Source organism: Crotalus tigris, unplaced genomic scaffold (genome assembly GCF_016545835.1).
Source record: "Crotalus tigris isolate CLP2741 ecotype Arizona unplaced genomic scaffold, ASM1654583v1 scf7180000017666.379230911805:20528666, whole genome shotgun sequence".
Lineage (NCBI taxonomy): Eukaryota > Metazoa > Chordata > Lepidosauria > Squamata > Viperidae > Crotalus > Crotalus tigris.
In genome coordinates, this window is record NW_024096552.1 from 3,553,934 (window position 1) to 3,574,986 (window position 21,053).

General features: G+C 46.5%; 1 protein-coding gene across 3 annotated transcripts; it reads left to right on the forward strand.

The window, feature by feature from the left end:
- Positions 1-673: 673 nt before the first annotated feature.
- LOC120305108 (zinc finger protein 436-like) lies at positions 674-20,574 on the forward strand. 3 transcript variants are annotated; one of them, XM_039336521.1, is made up of 9 exons: positions 674-1,154; positions 3,637-3,721; positions 3,821-3,950; positions 4,980-5,093; positions 5,579-6,265; positions 12,189-12,833; positions 16,566-16,766; positions 18,907-19,069; positions 20,392-20,574. In XM_039336521.1, the coding sequence occupies exons 2-8, from the start codon at positions 3,647-3,649 to the stop codon at positions 19,044-19,046; spliced, it is 1,992 nt and encodes a 663-aa protein (XP_039192455.1). In that variant the 5' UTR covers positions 674-1,154; positions 3,637-3,646; the 3' UTR covers positions 19,047-19,069; positions 20,392-20,574. The 3 variants fall into 3 exon arrangements, with proteins under 3 accessions (XP_039192455.1, XP_039192454.1, XP_039192457.1); XM_039336520.1 differs by having other exon boundaries at positions 676-1,154; positions 20,388-20,574; XM_039336523.1 differs by lacking the exon at positions 3,637-3,721 and having other exon boundaries at positions 676-1,154; positions 20,388-20,574.
- Positions 20,575-21,053: the final 479 nt, after the last annotated feature.

The following is a 21,053-nucleotide window of genomic DNA, read 5'->3' on the forward strand; positions in this document are numbered from 1 at the left end:
GTGTAGTCATCAACTTACAATCATTTGTTTAGTGACCAAAATTACAACGACATGAAAGAAATGACTTATGGCCATGTTTCACACTTAACCGTTGCTGTGTCCCCGTGATCATGTGATGGGCAATTGGAAACCGGCATATAAGTTTGCAGTGTCCCAGGGTCATGTGATCCCCTTTTGTGACTTTCTATCAAGCCAAGTCAACGGGGAAGCCAGATTCACTTCACAGCTGTGTTACTAACATCTGCGGAGATTCACTTAACGACTTAGCAACTTTGGCAACGAAAGGTCGTAAACTGGGGCAAAACTCACAATAACTGTCTTTGCACAGAACTGTTGGGCTCAGTTGTGGTCATACCTTGAGGGCTACCTATATGGAGCTTCTGGCTTACTTCCTCCCAGCCTCCTCTGATCCAGAGTCGCTCCCATCATCCCCGACCACCAAGCCTGCCTGCCAAGCCCATTGCGCACCTTCCACAAGGAAGGACGCCAGGTTGGAGATCGTAATCCACCTGCCCGGGACTCAGCTAGCACCCTCCAGATCCGGCAGCTCAGCAAACAACTCCCACCATCCCCAATCGGGCAGCTAGCTGGGGATGGTGGGCTTGGGATCTCCCTCCCTCCCCCCCCATCTCCGCTAGGAGCGCGCCTAAAGGGCTCCCGGGCGCCGCCGGTTGCTTCTGTCCCTCCGCAGGCAGGCAGGCCGGCCGGCCGGCGGGCCGGCGCGGCCAGCAGATGGCTCCGGTTCCTCGGCTGGCCGAGGCCTCCCGAAAGAAGCTCCTCTCTTCTGCCTCTCTTCCTTCTCCCTCGCTCCCCGCTCGGCGACCTCGGAGGGGCTGGTCTTCCTCGAGCCGAGGCTGCGAGATCCGGTCCGCGGCGTCTATGGAGCCGAAGAAGAGTCCGCGCCTTCGGGGGCGGCTTTGGCGCCCGGCCTGAGCCAGAGGGCCGAACAGCCCAGGGCTTGGCGGCGGGGTGGGTTGGTGGGATTCAATTGCAATCCCCTCCATCCTCCATTCTTCGAATTGGAGCCGGGGGTTGGACTAGAAGATCTCCAGGGTCCCCTCCAACTCTATTATCCCCCATCTCCCCCACCTCCATCCAGCCGAGGGTCCTGCATCATTTAGGGAAGCAGAACAGAGGCGTCCGAGCTGCAGAAGGTAACCCAGGGCCTTGCTTCTGTTGCATGCACCTCTCTTTCCCAAGTGTCTTGCCAAGAAAAGATTGGATTTAAAAAAACAAACAAGGAAACAAAAGCAGGTTCCGTGGTTAAAAGCATCCTTCCTCCCACTGGAGTGTTCTGGATGTCGGGAACCACAAGTAATCTTTGGCCTGCAACAGTTCATTTAGTGACCTAAGTTTAGAACAGCACTGAAAAAAGTGACTTGCAGCCGTTTTTCACATGATGGTTGCAGCATCCCCATGGTCAAGACAACTGGCTCATATTTATGACAGTTGCAGTGTCCTTAGATCATGGGATCCCCCTTTGCCACCTTCTGACAAGCCAAGTCAATGGGGAAGCCAGTTTCACTTAACAACAGTGTTCCTGACTTAACAAGTGCAGTGATTCCCTTAACAACTGTGGCAGGAAAGGCCGTAAAAAGGGGCAAAACTCACTTAACAAACGCCTCACTTAGCAACAGAAGTTTTGAGCTCAGTTGTGTTCGTAAGTCGAACACAAGCCCCATCGTTGTCAGCCTGCTGCTGTGGAAGTCCAGCATCTTTGACAGGTGTCAGATTGGGGAACTTGCTTTGTGAGGTTGCGTGGCTGGACAGAATAGAAAACACGAGAGATGGGGGGGGGGAATGGCAGGGGTGTAGTTGTGTACTTCGGTTTGAGGGAAATTGGGGGTGTTTTGCATGTGGAAGGAGCCTGAAAACTTTGGGCATTTCCCAGGAAAAACAAATTTTTTAGAAGGGTGCCTATGTTACAAGTTGCAAATTGTTAAGTTAGTAATACAGTTGTTAAGTAAATTTGGCTTCCTTGTTGACTTTGCTTTCCAGAAGGTCGCAAAAGGTGATCACGTGCCCCTGGGACACTAGAGTCTTCATAAATATGAGTCAGTTGCCAAACACTGATTACGTGACCCTGGGGATGCCGCAGTGGTCTTAAGTGTGAAAAACGGTCATAAGTCACTTCCTTCAGCGCTGTTGTAACTTCAAACAGTCACTAAACAAACTGCTGTAAGTCAAGGACTATCTGTATTTCATCCCAGTGCCCCATTCTTAATTTTGTAAAATGAAGAGAGTTTATCCTGGCTGCTTTCAGATTTCCTACATTTTCCCCTGCAATTGCAGTAGGAGTCTAAAGAAGGACAGGCCGAGCCTTGTCTTTATATGTTTGTGCATATGTACAGTAGTGGCCAAAATTGTGGAAACCTTTTGGGAAAAGTATATTTTTGAAGTTTGATGGCTAATAGCACTTTTTTTTTGAGTTGTTGTTAGTTGCGAAGTCGTGTCTGACCCATAGTAACCCCATGGACAATGTTCCTCCAGGCCTTCCTGTCCTTTACCATCTTCTGGAGTCCATTAAAGCTCCCGCCTATTGCTTCAGTGACTCCATCCAGCCACCTCCTTCTCTGTCGTCCCCTTTTTCTATTGCCCTCAATCTTTCCCAGCATTAGGCCCTTCTCCAGTGAGTCCTTCCTTCTCATTAGGTGGCCAAAGTACTTGAGTTTCAACTTCAGGATCTGGCCTTCTAAAGAGCAGTCAGTTGATCTCCTCTAGGACTGACCAGTTTGAATGCCTTGCAGTCCAAGGGACTCGCAGGAGTCTTCTCCAGCACCATAGTTCAAAGGCCTCAATTCTTTGGCGCTCAGCCTTTCTTATGCTCCAACTTTCACAGCCATACGTTGCAACTGGAAAAATCATGGCCTTGGCTATACGCACTTTTCTTGGCAAGGTGACGTTTCTGCTTTTTAGTATGCTATCTAGGTTTGCCATAGCTTTCCTCCCCAGGAGCATTGCTAATAACACCACTTTTTTTGGGGGGAGTAGTACCATAAAATTATATATATCAATGGAAAGATAATTTAATCAAGAATGTAATGCAACATAGTTTGTTCAATTATCTGTACTGTGTTCTATGAAAAGTTATAACCAAATAACCAGAAAAAGGAAGCACAACTTGCTTAGGTTGATATCAGGTAGCTTTCCTTCCTCTGATTGTAGCCAATGAGCAGGAGTGTTTAGAGAGCCAATGAGGTGTCATCTTGTTTTGGCAATGGGCCAATCAGATCACAGTAGGATTCAGTTATTGATGTCAGGTATTGAAGCTGAGAGGAGGACATTTTATCAGTGTGTTATGTGATTGTTATCAAGTTGGTTGTGGTTTTTTTGTGTTTTTTCATTTAGTGAGCTTGTAAAACGTAATAAAATTAAAGTAATGGTGCAAAGAGTTGACTGGTCACCCAGAAAGCAATGTAAAATAGAATTATTAAGTGAACAAGGCTACAGTTATAAAGAAATTAGAAGGAAAATGGGTGGAAACTTAACCAAAGGTGGCATTTCTACTGTACGCTTTTCCCAAAAGGTTTCCACAATTTTGGCCACCACTGTATGTAGCAGAGTAGCTGTTTTTTAAAAGAACAGCACCCCTCAACCAAGATTATTCCATCTGACCTCCCCTTTTCTCCCTGACAGATTTGGCAAAATGATGTGTGTGTTTGTCTTTGGAACGTTCCCTCCTCTGGGAGGAACAGAGATGGTGACAACGGAACCTTTTCAGGTAGCAGAGGGGTTGGAGGGGAACCAAAATAGGTTGCGCTTATTAAAACGAAGCTCACAAGGGAACTTATTGCCCCAATCTTTTCTGCCCTCCTTGCAGCCACCGCCGTTCTTATTTGAAGAGGTGGCCGTGTACTTTACAGAGGTAGAATGGACTCTCCTGGACGCAGAGCAGAGAGATCTGTACTGGGATGTCATGCAAGAAAACTACGAGACTGTGGCTTCACTGGGTAAAAATTCCCTCCTCCCCCCCCTTTTCTTAGTGGGGTGCAAAGGGGGATTGCTTCAAAATGGGTGTGAAGCAATCTCCTTGCTAGCTGTACCTTAATAAGTAGTCCTTGACTTAAGTCGCCCACTACTGCTTTATAAAGCCTTAGTAAAGTTACACCTGGAATACTGCATCCGGTTTTGGTCACCGCATTACAAAAAAGATGTTGAGACTTTGGAAAAAGTGCAAAGAAGAACAACTAAGATGATTAAGGGCCTGGAGACTAAAACATATGAAGAACGGTTGCAGGATTTGGGAATGGCCAGTCTAGAGAAGAGAAGGACTAGGGTGGGACATAATAGCAGAATTCCAGTATTTGAGAGACTGCCACAAAGGGGAGGGGGGGTCAAATTGTTTCCCAAAGCACCAGAGGGCAGGACGAGAAACAATGGATGGAAACTAGTCAAGGAGAGAAGCAACCTGGAATTAAGGAGAAAGTTCCTAACAGTGAGGACAGTTAACGAATGGAATAGCTTGCCTTCAGAGGTTCTGGAGGTTTTGAAGAAGAGACTGGACAATCACTTGTCTGAAATGCTATATGGTCTCCTGCTTGAGCAGGGGGTTGGACTAGATGACCTCCAAGGTCCCTTCCAGCTCTATTCTGATTGACTATACAGCTATGGGCTATACTGTCTCTTATCTGATCATTGAAAGGGGGGGAGGGAGGGAGGGTGGGAGAGAGCAAGAAAGAGAGAGGAGGGAGGGAGGGATTTTAAAAGATTTGACCATTTTTTAAAAATATAAAATTCTCTTTCATTTGTGGGGTGGCCACAGTGGCCTGAAACCGGCAAGCATTTTCTACGCTGGTAGCCCCTGTCGGAAGAACATTTCATTTTGCGTTATCTATAGAAATCAGTCTCTTTAAACATTCTAACTCTTTGGGACATCCACTGCTGTTTGTGTCAGTTGCGGGCTGCCAGGCATTTAACCAACTTCATCATTTTCTCCCTCTTTGTGTACACTTGTGCATGCATGCATGCACGCAATGCAGCTGTTGCAATCCCCAAGCCCGAGTTGATCTATCGTCTGGAACAAGGAGAAGAGCCATGGATCTCTGCCCAAGCAGCCTCGGAGGAGAAAAAAATCCCCCTCAATCTATATGAAGGTGAGAGAAAAGGAAGGTGAAGCAGCGATGAGCTTTGGGGCTAAATCTGTCAAAAATGGTGTAGGGGCTCCTGCTTGGAGTTGGATTAGAGTCACTAGGTCAGAGGTAGGCAACCTTGGCTCTTTTATGACTCGTGGACTTCAACTCCCAGAATTCCTGAGCCAGCCATGCTGAGGGAAAAGGGAGAGGTTTCCAAGCTGAGCCATGCTGGCTCAGGAATTCTGGGAGTTGAAGTCCACCAGTCATGAGGGGGCCATAGTTCCCTCATGCTGGCTCAGGAATTCTAGGAGTTGAAGTCCGCAAGTTATGAAGGGGCCATAGTTCCCCCATGCTGGCTCAGGAATTCTGGGAGTTGAAGTCCACAAGTCTTAAACTTGCCAAGCTGGCTAAGGAATTCTGGGAGTTGAAGTCCACAAGTCTTAAACTTGCCAAGGTGAGAGACCACTGCCTTAGCTCATCTTCCCCCCCCCCCTTCTCTTTCTTAGGAAACAACTTTTCTCTGGCTTCTCCCACTATGCCAGCAAGCGAGGTGATCGTGAGGGAGATCAAGGAAGAGATGGCAGAACCTGACATTTTGGATCCAGAAGATCCGCCATGGGCTTTGCTGGGGCCACCCCCAGAGAACCCTTCCTTAGCCTCAGAGGCCCGGTGCGGCCTGCAGAGACAGTGGGAGCTACAGGCCGGGCACATCTGGCGGGAGCCTTCCAGGCACATCAGGGCAGCCAGTTCCAAGCACAGCATGTTCCACGTGGGCCGGAAGAAGCTGATGTGCCCCGAATGCGACCGGTGGTTTCACTGCAAGTCGGAATTCTTGCTGCACTGGCGGACCCACACGGGCGAGAAGCCCTACGAGTGCCTGGCGTGCGGCAAACGCTTCATCCAGAGCTCCCACCTCAGTGCCCACCGGCGCATCCACACGGGCGAAAAGCCCTACGAGTGCCCCCGGTGTGGGCGGAGCTTCAACCGGCGCTCTACTTTGACGGAGCACCTGAGGATCCACACCGGGGAGAAGCCGTACAAGTGCCTCCAGTGCGGGGAGAGCTTCCGCTGGCGGCCCTACCTGACCAAGCACCAGAGGGTCCACCTGGGCAACGCTGCGTACCGAGGCCTCAACAACAGAGAAGCCATCTTTGAAGACTCACCCTGCCCTGAGCCTCTGGGAAGACTAACAGGCAAGTCTGATTTTAGTCTCTGCCTTTACAGATTTGGAATGGAACGAGACAGAACAGAATAATGGAATGGAATGGAATGGAATGGAGTGGAATGGAATAGAATAAAATAAGGAATAAATAGAATGGAATGGAATGGAATGGAATGGAATAGAATAAGGAATAAATAGAATGGAATGGAATAGAATAAGGAATAAATGGAATGGAATGGAATGAAATGGAATAGAATAGAATAGAATAGAATAGAATAGAATAGAATAGAATAGAATAGAATAGAATAGAATAGAGCAATGGAATGGAAGAACAGAACAGAAGAACAGAACAGAATAGAATAGTGCAATGGAATGGAATGGAATGGAAGAATAGAATAGAATAGAATAGAATAGAATAGAATAGAATAGAATAGAATAGAATAGAATAGAATAGAATAGAATAGAATAGAATAGAATGGACCTTGGAGGTCTTCTAGTCCAACCCCCTGCTCAAGTAGGAAATCTTATACCATTTCAGACAAATGACTATCCAAACTCTTCTTAAAAACTTCCAGCGTTGGAGCATTCACAACTTCTGGAGGCAGGTTGTTCCACCAATTAATTGTTCTAACAGTCAGGAAGTTTTTCCTTAGTTCTAGGTTGTTTCTCTCCTTGATTAGTTTCCATCCATTGCTTCTTGCCCTGCCTTCAGGCACTTTGGAGGATAGCTTGACTTCCTCTTCTTTGTGGCAGCCCTTGAGATACTGGAAGACTGCTATCATGTCCCCCCTCATCCTTCTCTTCATTAAACTAGACATACCCAATTCCAGCAACCGTTGCTTGTATATTTTAGCCTCCAGTCCTCTGATCATCTTTGTTGCTCTCCTCTGCCCTCTTTCTAGAATCTCTTCTTTCTTGTTGTACTTCAGTCGCTAAATTGTGTCCAACTCTTCATAACCCCATGGACCGTAGCTTGCCAGCCCCCCTGCCCTCCTAGAGTTTGCCCAAATTCATGTTCATTGCATCGAAGATACTATCTATCTATCTCATCCTCTCCTGTCCGCTTCTCCTTTTGCCTTCCATCTTTCCCAACATCTGGGTCTTTTCCGATGAGTCCTCTCTCCTCATTAGGTGGCCACAGTATTTCGGCTTCAGCTTCAGCGTCTCTCCTTCCAAAAAAACAGTCAAGGTTGATTTCCTTTAGGATTGACTGATCAGCTCTCCTTGCAGTCCAAGGGACTCTCAAGAATCTTCTCCAGCACCACAATTCGAAAGTGACAGGTAGATTAGTCAGTCTCTTAATGACTGCCTTGTTTACCAACCGGAGTTCCCTTAGCATTGAAAAAGTAAATGTCATGGTTCCGACAGATGAAACTCTTCAAAGAACTTCGAGGCATTGTTTACCTTAAAGAATCTTTATTGGAGTAGCATAGCTTCGGCACTAACATAGTTGAAGCCAAAAACTGGATTCCTCTCCTCTTAGCACATAGCATCAGACACATAAATCACATTCTCCAATTAGTTTGAAATGCAGGCTTTCCCTCCTGTTCTCCAGCCCGCCATTTCTTATCATCTCTTATTTCAAAAGCCCTGAATTCACACACGATTACAATATGGTTATGTCTAACAGACTCCCACATTCCTCCCCCTCTCCCAGCATCATCTAATTCTAAGAGTAAAGCATACGAAAGAAGAAGGCTGCATCTTCATATGTTGTCAAAGCAAGAACATCCAATGTTAGCAGCGTTGACAGTAACTTTACAACCAGTCCTCAGAGTTACAACTAGCCCAGCATCCTATAATCACGTGGTCACCATTTGCAGCTGGCTTCTGACAAGCAACATCAGTGGGGAAACCAGCATAACATGGCAAGTGGCAATCACGTGATGCCTTGCTTAACAAACGCATAATTTCACAATGGGGTTGTCAGTATCAATTGTGGTTTTTTTAAGCGAGGACTACCTGTATTTATTTATTTATTTTTATTAAAAAGTTTTATAAAAATTACAATATAACCCACCCAAACCCCCCCTCCCCAACTTCCCAGAGCTTACAGGGTTACTAATGTGATAATCATAATCTAACTAACATTAACCAACTATATAAATAACCAAGTCCATAATGCACTTTAACTCCCCTTTAACATAAATATAAACAAATTGAAAATAAACATAATAACAATGAAAACATAAACAAGTTAATATCCTAATTATTAAACAATACAATCTCCAAATTGTTAAACAATACTAATACTACTAATAATAATAATATCATAATAATACTCTAAAATTCACTAAATGAAACTTTTTAGTCCCATATTTATTCTGAATATAATTTATCCATCTTCTCCAAACTGAAGTGTATCTTTCTTGTGAGTGATCCTTCAAGTAAGCAGAAATCTTAGCCATTTCTGCTAAATTTGACACTTTAAGCGTCCATTCTTCTACAGTAGGCAAACAATCCTTCTTCCAATACTGCCCTACTAGTAACCTTGCAGCTGTTATCAAATTCAACATCAGATTAATTTCTTTAGCATCACAATCTGTAATAACACCCAATAAAAATAATTGTGGGGTAAACTTTATCTTTCTCTTGAAAATCTGTTGAATGTTCCACCAAATCTTAATCCAAAAGGCTTTTATATTTCTACAAGTCCACCATATATGAAAATAAGTGGCATCCAAACTACCACATCTCCAACATTTGGGCTGTAAATTAGGATACATACAAGACAACTTTTTAGGATCCAGATACCTGTATTTATTTAACCCAGGGGTTCTCAACCTTGGCAACTTTAAGACTTGTGGACTTCAACTCCCAGAATTCCTCAGCCAGCTTTGGGAGTTGAAGTCCACAAGTTGAAGTCCACAAGTCTTAAAGTTGCCAAGGTTGAGAACCCCTGATTTAACCGTTCCTTCTAAATGCCAGATAGGCTGCATATGTTTTGCATCCTTCCTTCTCTGCTGTATTGCAAGATGAGAACGTTGGGGCATAATTACTCCAAAAGGGAAGGGATCCACTTCTAAGATGGGCCTGTCCTGGCTTTCAAATCATACCGGCACTTTCTTGGTGTTTCTTTGCTTCCTGAAAGAAAGAAAGAAGATGTCTCTGCTTTAGTTCGCATTTCTAGATTGATCCGGTGTCTAAAATCCAAATATTTGCTATATGTGCAGGCATGTCCCTAAGGGAGGTAAGCAACAACAACAACAAAAAAATCAAGATGGTGGTCATGACATTGCTATTCAACCTCGTTCCGTTTTTACATAGGTCAGTGATGGCGAACCTTTTAGAGACCGAATGCCCAAAAACTGGCCCCGCCTCCACTCCACCCCCTGCCCCGCCCCCACCTTGTCTGCCTGCAGGGCCACTCACTGCCTCCAGGGCCCGCTGCAGATCGCCAGGCAGCCCAGCAGCACCATGGCGGCCATGCCCTCTGCCCATGCCCAGCAGCATCAACTGTACAGGATGGGGTGTGAGGGCAGAGTCTTGTCTACGCTGCCTGGCTGCCATGTCCTTGGCTGCGCTGCTCCGTGTGGGCCACGTTCGGGGGCGACTCTCTTCCAGGGGGGCTGCTGGTAAGGAGGGGGTCGTGGGGGGAGGCGAGGCTGGGGCAACAGCAGGTGTGCCCACAGAAAGGGCTCCGAGTGCCGCCTCTGGCACGCGTGCCATAGGTTCGTACCACTGACATAGATTGTGGCACATATTAAAAGGGTTAAGGGCATCAGTTGCGCTCACAGCTTCTATCTTGACACGCTCACCTCTCCGCAGATGCCTCTGCTTACTGGCAAAGCATCCCAAAACTCAGATAAAGGGCTGTGAACGTGATTAATATCAGTGGGGATTCTTACAATCGTCAGTCATGTGACCCAAGAGATGTGATATCCTACACATCTGAAATGTGAAATCCTCAGAAGCAAACATCTGGCTGCAGAAGAAGCCTCAGCTCTTAGAAACAAGTCCATTTATGTCCCAAAGGTGCTTTTTCAAGAGGCAACTGGACTTTCTTATTTTTGTTTGAATATTTTTCTCATCCAAAAAAGCTTCTTCGGCTGAGTCAGCTGCCCCCTTCCGGACAAAGAGCTCTGATGCTATTCTGGGATGTGTTGGAGCCATTCTCCCAGCTTAAGAAGTCACAGCCCCAATTTCTCCTGCCACTGTTGGGACCACTTTGGCCTTTACTTTCCACGTCCTCCCTAGTTCTTCCTTCAGGCCCTGGCAACAACTTCTCGTGCTCCTTCTCCCTGATGTTGCTGTCACTTAGCACCATTACGTCTATCACCACCTCCCATCTTCTGCTCCTTGTCCACTGCCCCAGTGACAGGTTGATTGGCCTGTATCTGCTTGTCCATCTGCACTTGGAAATCCCACAAGATCTTGGTGCTGTTATTCTCCATGACCTTCTATAGAATCTCCCATCTGGACTTGGAAGGATCTAGCCCAGGGGTAGGCAGCCTGGGCTCTTTTATGACTTGTGGAGTTCCTGAGCCAGCATGACTCAGCTTGGAAACCTCTCCATTTCTCCTCAGCATGCCTGGCTCAGGAATTCTGGGAAATGAAGTCCACGAGTCATAAAAGAGCCAAGGTTTCCTATCCCTGAGCTAGCCCATACACTGTGCAGATGTTTCTGTACACCAGTGGTTCTCAACCTGTGGGTCGGGACCCCATTTGGCGTCAAACGACCATTTCACGGGGGTCGCCAAACAACGCAGTCCGCCATTTTTTTCCCCCTTTTCCTTAGCTGTGCTACTCCCTTTTATTCTATTGGCTTTTGAAAGCCAATAGAATAGACTCTCTTGAATAGAGTCTAATTCTATTGGCTTTCAAAAGCCAATAGGAATTGTCCAGGCTGTCTCTGCCCTGCTGAGCCCACCAAAAGTCCCATTCTGCGAATGGTGCTGCACCAGTTGAGTAGTCCTCGACTTACGACCGGTTGAGTAGTCCTCAACTTACGACCGGTTGGGGGTCGCGGCATTAAAAAGGTTGAGAACCATTGCTGTACACAATGGAATTCTTTATTGGCCAAGTGTGACACAAGGGATTTGTCTCCGGTGTATAAGCTCTCGGGGTACAATGCCAGCTCCTTGGTTGTGCCATTCAGTATTTGTGTGTGGGTATAAAATAAATTAAACAAAGGGGAAATAGAAACATGAAAGAAAACCAATCAAAAATAGCTAAAATATAGATAGAGGTACACAAAAGAATTAAAGGAAAAACAACCATTGAGGAATAGAATGGAAACCTTGTGATACACAGTAATGGCCAAAATTGTGGAAACCTTTTGGGAAAAGTGTACAGTAGAAATGCCACCTTTGGTTAAGTTTCCACCCATTTTTCTTCTAATTTCTTTATAACTGTAGCCTTGTTCACTTAATAATTCTATTTTACATTGCTTTCTGGGCGACCAGTCAACTCCTTGTACCATTACTTTAATTTTATTACATTTTACAAGCTCACTAAATGAAAGAACACAAAAAAAAAAAACCCAACCAACTTGATAACGATCAAATAACACACGGACAAATGTCCTCCTCTCAGCTTCAATACCTGACATCAATAACTGAATCCTACTGTGATCTGATTGGCTCATTGCCAAAACAAGATGACATCTGATTGGCTCTCTAAACACTCATGCTCATTGGCTCCAATCAGATGAAGGAAAGCTACCTGATATCAACCTAAGCAAGTTGTGCTTCCTTTTTTCTGGTTATTTGGTTATAACGTTTCATCGAATACAGTACAGATAATTGAACAAACTATGTTGCATTACATTCTTGATTAAATTATCTTTCCATTGATATATAATTTTATGGTACTACTCCCAAAAAAAAGTGGTGTTATGAACCATCAAACCTCAAAAATATACTTTTCCCAAAAGGTTTCCACGATTTTGGCCACTACTGTAAGTACATTTCAATCAGCTGCTGTCTCCGCCTTGTTCTTCCTCTCTCCTCCAGCGGATGGCGCCATCGAGAGTGGCGCCTCAGAAGCCGAGTCCCTGCATGCTGCCTCTGCCTTATCGAAACCGGGCAGTGGGGCGAAGCCGAGCCCTGAGACCTGCGGGCTCAGGCAAGGCTCAGGCGGGCAGCCACCCAGGTGGCCCGTAAAGACCGAATCGGAGCTGCTGCCCGGTGGGAACGACGTCACCGACATCAGCCAAATCAAGATCGTTCAGATCGAGAAGAAGCACGTATGCCACGACTGTGGGAAAGCCTTCCAGTATAAATTCGAACTGGTGAAGCACCGCCGGACCCACACGGGGGAGAAGCCCTTCGAGTGCCTGGCCTGCGGGAAGCGTTTCTTCCAGAGCACGCACCTCAACGCCCACCTGCGCATCCACACGGGCGAGAAGCCCTACGAGTGCCCCCGGTGTGGGCGGAGCTTCAACCGGCGCTCCACCCTGACAGAGCACCTGAGGATCCACACGGGGGAGAAGCCGTACAAGTGCCTCCAGTGCGGGGAGAGTTTCCGCTGGAGGCCCTACCTGACCAAGCACCAGAGGGTCCACCTGGGAGAGAATACCTACAGATACTTCGACAGCGGAGGCAGCCTCTATGGCACCTCTTCCTTCCCAGAGCGTCATCAAGAGGAGAGCCAACCAGGTAAGCAAGTGTTAACCCTTCAAGGTAGCTTTCCCAGTTAAACCAGACAGGAAACACAACGAGATACGTCCTAGAGGTGCTTTTTTCACGAGGCAACTGGGCTTTCTTGTTTTTCTTTGAAGTCGTTTCGCTTCTAACCCAAGAAGCTTCTTCAGCTCTGACTGGATGGTGGGGGAATGAAAGGATTTATACTCCTTACAGACTGCTGGTCATTTGCGTTCTTTTTAGAACAGTGGTTCTCAACCTTTTTAATGCCGCGACCCCCAACCGGTTGTAAGTCGAGGACTACTCAACTGGTGCAGCACCATTTGCAGAATGGGACTTTTGGCGGGCTCAGCAGGGCAGAGACAGCCTGGACAATTCCTATTGGCTTTTGAAAGCCAATAGAAATAGACTCTATTCAAGAGAGTCTATTCTATTGGCTTTCAAAAGCCAATAGAATAAAAGGGAGTAGCACAGCTAAGGAAAAGGGGGGAAAATGGTGGACTGCGTTGTTTGGCAACCCGCGTGAAATGGTTGTTCGACCCCAAATGGGGTCCCGACCCACAGGTTGAGAACCACTGTTTTAGAGAGTCGTTGAGGCCACTTGGAGGTTTATCTGTATCCTCGGGGTCACCTGAGTAGCGCAAATGGGTGTGGAGCCTTCCTTAACAAAACTGAAATTTCAAAGACCTTCACAACAGTCGTATTTGCAAACTTGTGGTAATTGCAGTGCCCCTGCATTTACGTGATCGTGATTTCTGATGCTCCCTGCCAGCTTCCCACAAGCAAAGTCAATGGGGAAGCTGGCAGGAAAACAGAATTCACTCCCGCTCCTTCTACTTTTTTGTAACCACCTTGACCACATACTCCCGGGTTTCTACATTTACCCCAGACAAAGTAATACGGCTTTCCCTCTCATGGATAAAAAGTGTATGTGGAAAAGATGAAGGTAACTTTCTATTAAAGCTTGTAAGTCAGGAGACCATCTGTACTGCAAACTCTGGATGACCATTAGATGGCAGCAAAGTATTAGTGTTTTGTATCTCTTTGCTGCCATCTAGTGGTCATCCAGAGCTACTCAGCTTGTACTACTGATCTGATAGCACTGCTCTAGGGCTCTAGGTCTAGGACAGGGGTAGGCAACCTCGGCTCTTTTATGACTCGTGGACTTCAACTCCCAGAATTCCTGAGCCAGCATGGCTCAGCTTGGAAACCTCTCCCTTTCCCCTCAGCGTGGCTGGCTCAGGAATTCTGGGAGTTGAAGTCCACGAGTCATAAAAGAGCCGAGGTTGCCTACCCCTGGTCTAGGACCATGGTGGCGAACCTATGGCACACGTGCCACAGGTGGCACGCAAAGCCCTCTCTGTGGGCACGCACGCCCTCGCCCCAGTCCTAGGCCTTCAGCTGGGTTTTATAAAATCTTTTCACTTTAGGCCTCCACCACTGTGTGCAAAAAAAAAAAAGGTTCAATCAATTTCAACTTCTCGCAGGAAAAAAAAAAGATCTTGCAAAGTTGGAATTGATTGATTGAACTTTTTAGTTCCACCCAGTCTGCCATTACCACCGCAGCCACGCCCATCCAAATTGGCCATGCCCACCCAGTACCCGACGATACATAAGTGGGTTTTGGGTTGCAGTTTGGGCCCTCGGTCTCTAAAAGGTTCGCCACCACTGATCTAGGAGCTACAGAAGAAACCTTTGTGGTGTGGAGTGTTTGGTGTTCTTTGAGCTTGGTTGCTTGCTTGCAGATGTTTCTTTACCTGACTACACAATATTATTAGTGTCAGGGAGTATGGAATTTAGTCCATGTTTATATGCAGTAGCTTCCCTACCAATGTTTGTTTTTTCCTTGGTACTTCCTTGATTAGGGTTTCATTGTTTGTTTTATGTACTACTGTACTTCTGTACTTTACCACTTGCTTATTTGAACATTAGTTTAAAAAGGAACCATATATGAATTTTACCCGTGTTCTGTGTTCTTGGGAAAAACCTTGCTAAAACATTAACAAAAGATTCTTAGATGAAGCCAGATTATAACATTTCAAGGGCTTTGATTTCCATCTACATCGTTCTTCGCCCCGTTGTCTGTCCTACGTCTGAACTTAGGAGTATCCAAAATGTTCAACCATGATTGGTCCAAAACATCTGGAGGATATCAAATGCGGCGTGACAAAACAGGCACAAATAATCAAATCATTTATCCCAATGACTGAGCGTGACCGATGCAATCATGGAAGAATTTGTCTCCCCTGCCAAACCCCCCCCCCCAGTGAGATTTGTGAGTGTTTTGCGAGGACAGACTAATAAAACTGTGGAGCAAACTGGAAAACTGAAGCAAGGGGTGAAATAGAGGATTGCAGGCCATCTGAACCAGTTGGAAACGTGAGCAGCAGCGTTCCACCATTGCACCATTTTTTTTCTTGGTGTCTTTGAAGCACCTCCAACGCTGGAAGTTTTTAAGAAGAGACTGAACCGCCGTTTGTCTGAAATGGTATAGGGCAGGGGTGTCAAACTCAATTTCATTGAGGGCCGCATCAGCATTGTGGTTGCCCTCGGGGGGAGGGCGGGTGTGTGTGGCCAGGGTGGGCGCAGCCTACTGGGTGGGTGTGGATGGAGTGGGTGTGGCCTACTGGGTGGGCGTGGCCAGTTCTACATCATTCGCATCAAGAGTGCCTGTGGGGGCCTGGGCACGAGTGGGACAGATTAGAGGGTCTCTGGCAGAAGGGGGTGGGACCAGGGCAAGCGCCAAGGCATAGTCCACTGGAAGAACTTGCTGAAACCTCTCCCCCGAAGCCCATCAAGCTGGATGGATGAAGTAGGCAAGGGCTATTTGCTGGCCGCTTCTAGGCGATGGTGCATTTCTTCATTCCTCACAAAGGGTGACACCTCCCCAGCATGTGCCCAGGGGGCGGGGCCGACGCGGCAGGGGCCGGTCCCTTGCTGTTTCCAGACAGCCTTGTGGAGCTAAGACTGAATAGTTTCAGCATAGATGGCCACCACAAAATTGTCCATTGACTCCCGGCTGGCCTGGGCCAGGGCCAAGGCAGCAGGGGCCGTTCCCTCACTGTTTCCAGGATGGCTTCGTGGGCCACATGAACTCATGTTGCAGGCCTTGTGTTTGACATGTCTGGTATAGGGTTTCCTGCCTGAGCAGGGGGTTGGATTAGATGACCTCCAAGATCCTTTCCAACATTGTTGTTGTTGTTATTGTTAGTTGCGAATTCGTGTCCAACCCATCACGACCCCATGGACAACATTCCTCCAGACCTTCCTGTCCTCTACCATCTTCTGGAGTCCATTTAAGCTCACGCCTCCTGCTTCAGTGACTCCATCCAGCCACCTCATTCTCTGTCGTCCCCTTCTTCCATGGCCCTCAATCTTTCCCAGCATTAGGCTCTTCTCCAGTGAGTCCTTCCTTCTCATTAGGTGGCCAAAGTACTTGAGTTTCAACTTCAGGATCTGGCCTTCTCAAGAGCAGTCGGGGTTGATCTCTTCTAAGACTGACCGGTTTGAACGCCTTGCGGTCCAGAGGACTTGCAGGAGTCTTCTCCAGCACCATAGCTCAAAGGCCTCCATTCTTTGGTGCTCAGCCTTTCTTATGCTCCAGCTTTCACAGCCATACATTGCAACTGGGAAAACCATGGCCTGGACTATACGCACTTTTGTTGGCAGGGTGATGTCTCTGATAATGATGATGATGATGATGATCTTCTTACTGCATTTTTTAATTCTGTTTTCCCTCCTGGCCAGAATATTTAACCGCCACCCCGGATTTAATCTCCCAACGAGACCCATGGTGGCTGCAGCAGTCGGAGGAAAGAGAGAGCCGAGGGAGTCGGAGTCGAGGCAAAGGACAACGTGGACCATCTTGGATCCTCTCTGAGGGAGAATCTGAAGGCCGTGTTTCACCCACTGCTCCCCCTTACAAGGGGGCAGGACCCCGAGATGCTTGTGAGTTGTTGTTTTCTTTGTATCCTTCCAACCAACAGATGGATCGTAACTGTGTCCAGAATCTAGACAGCTTCACTTTGAGAAGGGAAGGGGATCTCCAGAGCAACGATAACTACAGGTAGCCCTTGACTTACGACCACAATCGACTCCAAACTTTCGGTTGCTAAGCGAAACTGTTACGAAGTGAGTTTTGCCCCAGTTGTTAAGTGAATGGCTGCAGTTGTTAAGTTAGCAACACAGTTGTTAAGTGAATCTGACTTCCCCATTGACTTTGCTGGTCAGAAGGTCGCAGAAGGTGATCACGTGACCCCTCCCGGGACACGGCAACCGTCACAAATACCAGCCAGTCGCCAAAGCATCTGAATTTTGATCACGTGACCCTGGGGAAAGCTGTAACGGTCCATAAGTGTGAAAAATGATCATAAGTCTCCTTTTTTTCAGGGTCATTGTAACTTTGAATGGACACTAAAGGAATGGTTGTAAGTCGAGCAGTACGTGTAAGCGAGCGGCCCAGCTAAATCACACCTTCCAAGCATTAAAATAACCTGCAACAGCAACAAGGCTAGCCAGGTTTCCCAGCCCAAATGCCTGAGGGAAACAACTTAGTCATCAAGAGTTTTAGGAAAGACCTATAGCAGTGGTGGCAAACCTATGGCACGGGTGCTACAGGTGGCACTCAGAGCCCTCTCGGTGGGCATGCGCGCCGTCGCCCCAGTCTAGGTCTTCAGCTGGGTTTTATAAAACCTTTTCGCTTTAGGCCTCCGTCGCCATGTGCAAAAAAAAAAAAGGTTCAGTCAATCAGTCAATTTCAACTTCTCACAGGGAAAAAAAAGATCTTGCAAAGTTGGAATTGATTGATTGAACTTTTTAGTCCCACCCAGTCTGCCATTATCACTGCAGCCACGCCCACCCAAATTGGCCACACCCAGCCCATGGGCCACACCCACCTGGCACTCAACGATGCATAAGTGGGTTTTGGGTTGCAGTTTAGGCACTCAGTCTCTAAAAGGTTCGCCATCACTGACCTATAGGGTGGGGGCCATCTGGGTCCTCAGGGAAACATTTTTCTGCCAGTCAGGTGCTGGATGACATTGTTTAATAGAGAGGCCCCAGAGCTTGGCCTTTCTGCTACGTTTGGTGGGTTGAGCAGAAATGATGGGAGAAAGTCAGAATCCCACAAATCGTTGTGATTCCATGCCAGCCTGTGATCCCAGTAATTGAGTCTGGGGAATCAGAGGAGGAGGAGGAGGAGCTTGGAGAACCATCAGAGTCGGAGGGAGGCTCTGATGAGCCGCAGGACTTACAAACTCGTGATCAAGCTGAGAGCCAGCCGTGTGCTGCAGCTACCAAAAAGGGCAACACAGTGCTGGGCTGCATTAACAGAGGGATAGAATCAAGATCACATGAAGTATTAATACCACTTAATAATACCTTGATAAGGCCACACTTGGAATACTGCATCCAGTTTTGGTCACCAGGATGTAAAAAAGATGTTGAGACTCTGGAGAGAGTACAGAGAAGAGCAACAAAGATGATTAGGGGACTGGAGGCTAAAACATATAAGGAACGGTTGCTGGAATTGGATATGTCTAGTTTAACAAAAAGAAGGACGAGGGATGACATGATAGCAGTGTTCCAATATCTCAGGGGCTGCCCCAAAGAAGAGGGAGTCAAGCTATTTTCCAAGGTGCCTGAAGGCAGGACAAGAAGCAACGGGTAGAAACTAACCAAAGTGAGAAGCAACCTAGAACTAAGGAGAAACTTCCTGACAGAACAATTAGTGGAACAGCCTGCCTCCAGAAGCAGTAAATGCTCCAACACTGGAAGTTTTTAAGAAGAGACTGGACAGCCGTTTGTCTGAAATGGTATAGGGTTTCCTACCTGGACTAGATGATCTCCAAGGTCCTTCCAGCATTATTGTTGTTGTTGTTATTGTTGTCATTATTATTTATTATTAATGACCAGAGTGATTCACTGGCTGCAGCGCAAGTGAGATCATTAAGTCTGTCATGGTCTCATGATAATTAGCCTAGTGATCATGCTCGCTGATCAAGGACTATTTATTATGGACCATAAATCCTTAGTTGAGACCATCCATCCATTCAAGACATTTGAACATCTGAATGTTCTTTTTCACTAGGTGGCAATGTGACAGCCGAAGATCTGGCAGAAAATCAACCACAGAGTGGCCTTGAGATGGTCAGTGATGTGTTATCACACAGCTCTGACAGAGATGCTTCCCTACAGCCTGGGATAGTTTCTAAAAGCAGGAACGCTTGAGGAAAAAAAACGGATCGAATCTGGTTAGTAGGATCCATGGATTTCACTTAAAAGCCCACACCATCCTATTAGGCTTTGTGGCTTCTTTCCCCAAGATGGCGACCTTCCCCCTGGATGGACTTTAGCTCTCAGAGTTCTTGTGAATGGCCCAGCTGGCTGGGGAATTCTGGGAGCCAAATGGATGCTCAGGTTGAACAAGTTAGTTTATGGCTGTAGAAACAGTCGCAAGGGGTTCTGGGAAGTTTTTTTTACGAGCTGGAAAGGGAGAAAGGCCTGGCTTTGGGAGCTACTAAGCCAGTGGTTCTCAACCTGTGGGTCGGGACCCCATTTGGGGTCGAACGACCATTTCACGGGGGTCGCCAAACAACGCAGTCTGCCATTTTTTCCCCCTTTTCCTTAGCTGTGCTCCTCCCTTTTATTCTATTGGCCTTTGAAAGCCAATAGAATAGACTCTCTTGAATAGAGTCTAATTCTATTGGCTTTCAAAAGCCAATAGGAATTGTCCAGGCTGTCTCTGTCCTGCTGAGCCCGCCAAAAGTCCCATTCTGCAAACGATGCTGCACCAGTTGAGTAGTCCTCGACTTACAACCGGTTGAATAGTCCTCGACTTACAACCGGTTGGGGGTCGCGGCATTAAAAAGGTTGAGAACCACTGTACTAAGCTGTTTTGTCTTTTGTGTTGCAAAGTCTGTTTGAGCCATAATCTTTTAAAATGCTGGCAGGAACTCATATCTGATTGTACACTCCTTCATACAAATAAAGATGGGAACATATAGAAAGCTATCCTTTAGTCTGGACAAGTCCAAGATAAGCCTGTGCTGAAATGTAGTGATAAGGTAGATTCGCGAGAACTGGGCCGGGCAATTAATTTTGCTAAGGGACTGTTGTGGAGGTCCAAACCAATAGGGCTGCTGTGAAGGTGCGTAAATTTGCATATGTACATTTTTTCTTAAAAGCAGTTGCTTTTGAAACAAAAGTAATCCACACAGGCCAGACAGGGAAAGCCAAAGGACCAGATGTGGGGCCCAAGAGGGAACAGGCTGATTCCACATGACCGCATGTCGGCCTCTCAGCAACCAGCCTGCATTTATGGCCACTTGCAGCGTCTTGCAGTCACGTGACCCCATTTTATGACAGGCTTGCCAAAAACGGACATTTACTTCTGCTTTCTGGCAAAACTGGTCCATAATGAAGCATTGGTCCACTTAACGACTGGAACCACAGAGCCATAAAATCAGGTCAGTCATGTGGGTCGCCTATTTTTTGACCGTCACAACTTTCAATCGTGATGGGCAGGCTCCATTACGGTGGTAAGTTGAGGATTTTTCTCTTTTTCTGCAGACAGCTTCTTCACACAAGGCCGTTCCTGTCTTCCAGTTCCTGTTTTAGCCTGCGGATGGCGAAACAGCCCAGCAATTGAAAGAAAACAGCATCCCGTGCAAAACCCCTTTTATCCAGGAGAAAAAAGAAAAAAAAGGGGGAGAGGCTTTAGAGTCCCAAGGCTTCATACAACATCTTTAAAAACAAACTAAAAAAAAAAAAAACAAGTGTTTTTCTGTCTCCTTCAGTATTTTTTTTTATTTTTTTATTGAATAACAAAAATTAAAAACATTGAACATGGTAAATCAGATTTGACATACATCACAGTTCATATTCACAATTAAATACTATGAAAAAAAACACCTTTACAATAACATCACTCTAATCTCAATCTTAACTTATCTCATTACAATGACTTCCATATTTTTTCCCCCACCAGTATTAATGGCCATTTACTTATCCAATTGTACAGCTCTGGGGGCAGAGAGGGTGCCTTTAATCAGATTAAAAAATATAATTTTATGAGATTAGTATTGAAATGGACAGGAAACCTGGAGATTCCTGTAAGTCAGTGTTTCTCAATCTTGACAATTTTAAGGCATGCGGATTTCAACTCCCAGAATTCCACAGCCAGCAATGCTGGCTGTGGAATTCTGGGAGTTGAAGTCCGCATGCCTTAAAATTGTC

Bases quoted from the DNA above. Each gene is read 5' to 3' on its own strand.
- LOC120305108 (XM_039336521.1), top strand. From the start codon at position 3,647: ATGATGTGTGTGTTTGTCTTTGGAACGTTCCCTCCTCTGGGAGGAACA. The intron at 3,722-3,820 runs GTAGCAGAGGGG...CCCTCCTTGCAG, and splicing joins TGACAACGGAACCTTTTCAG to CCACCGCCGTTCTTATTTGA. The intron at 16,767-18,906 runs GTGAGTTGTTGT...CTTTTTCACTAG, and splicing joins GGCAGGACCCCGAGATGCTT to GTGGCAATGTGACAGCCGAA.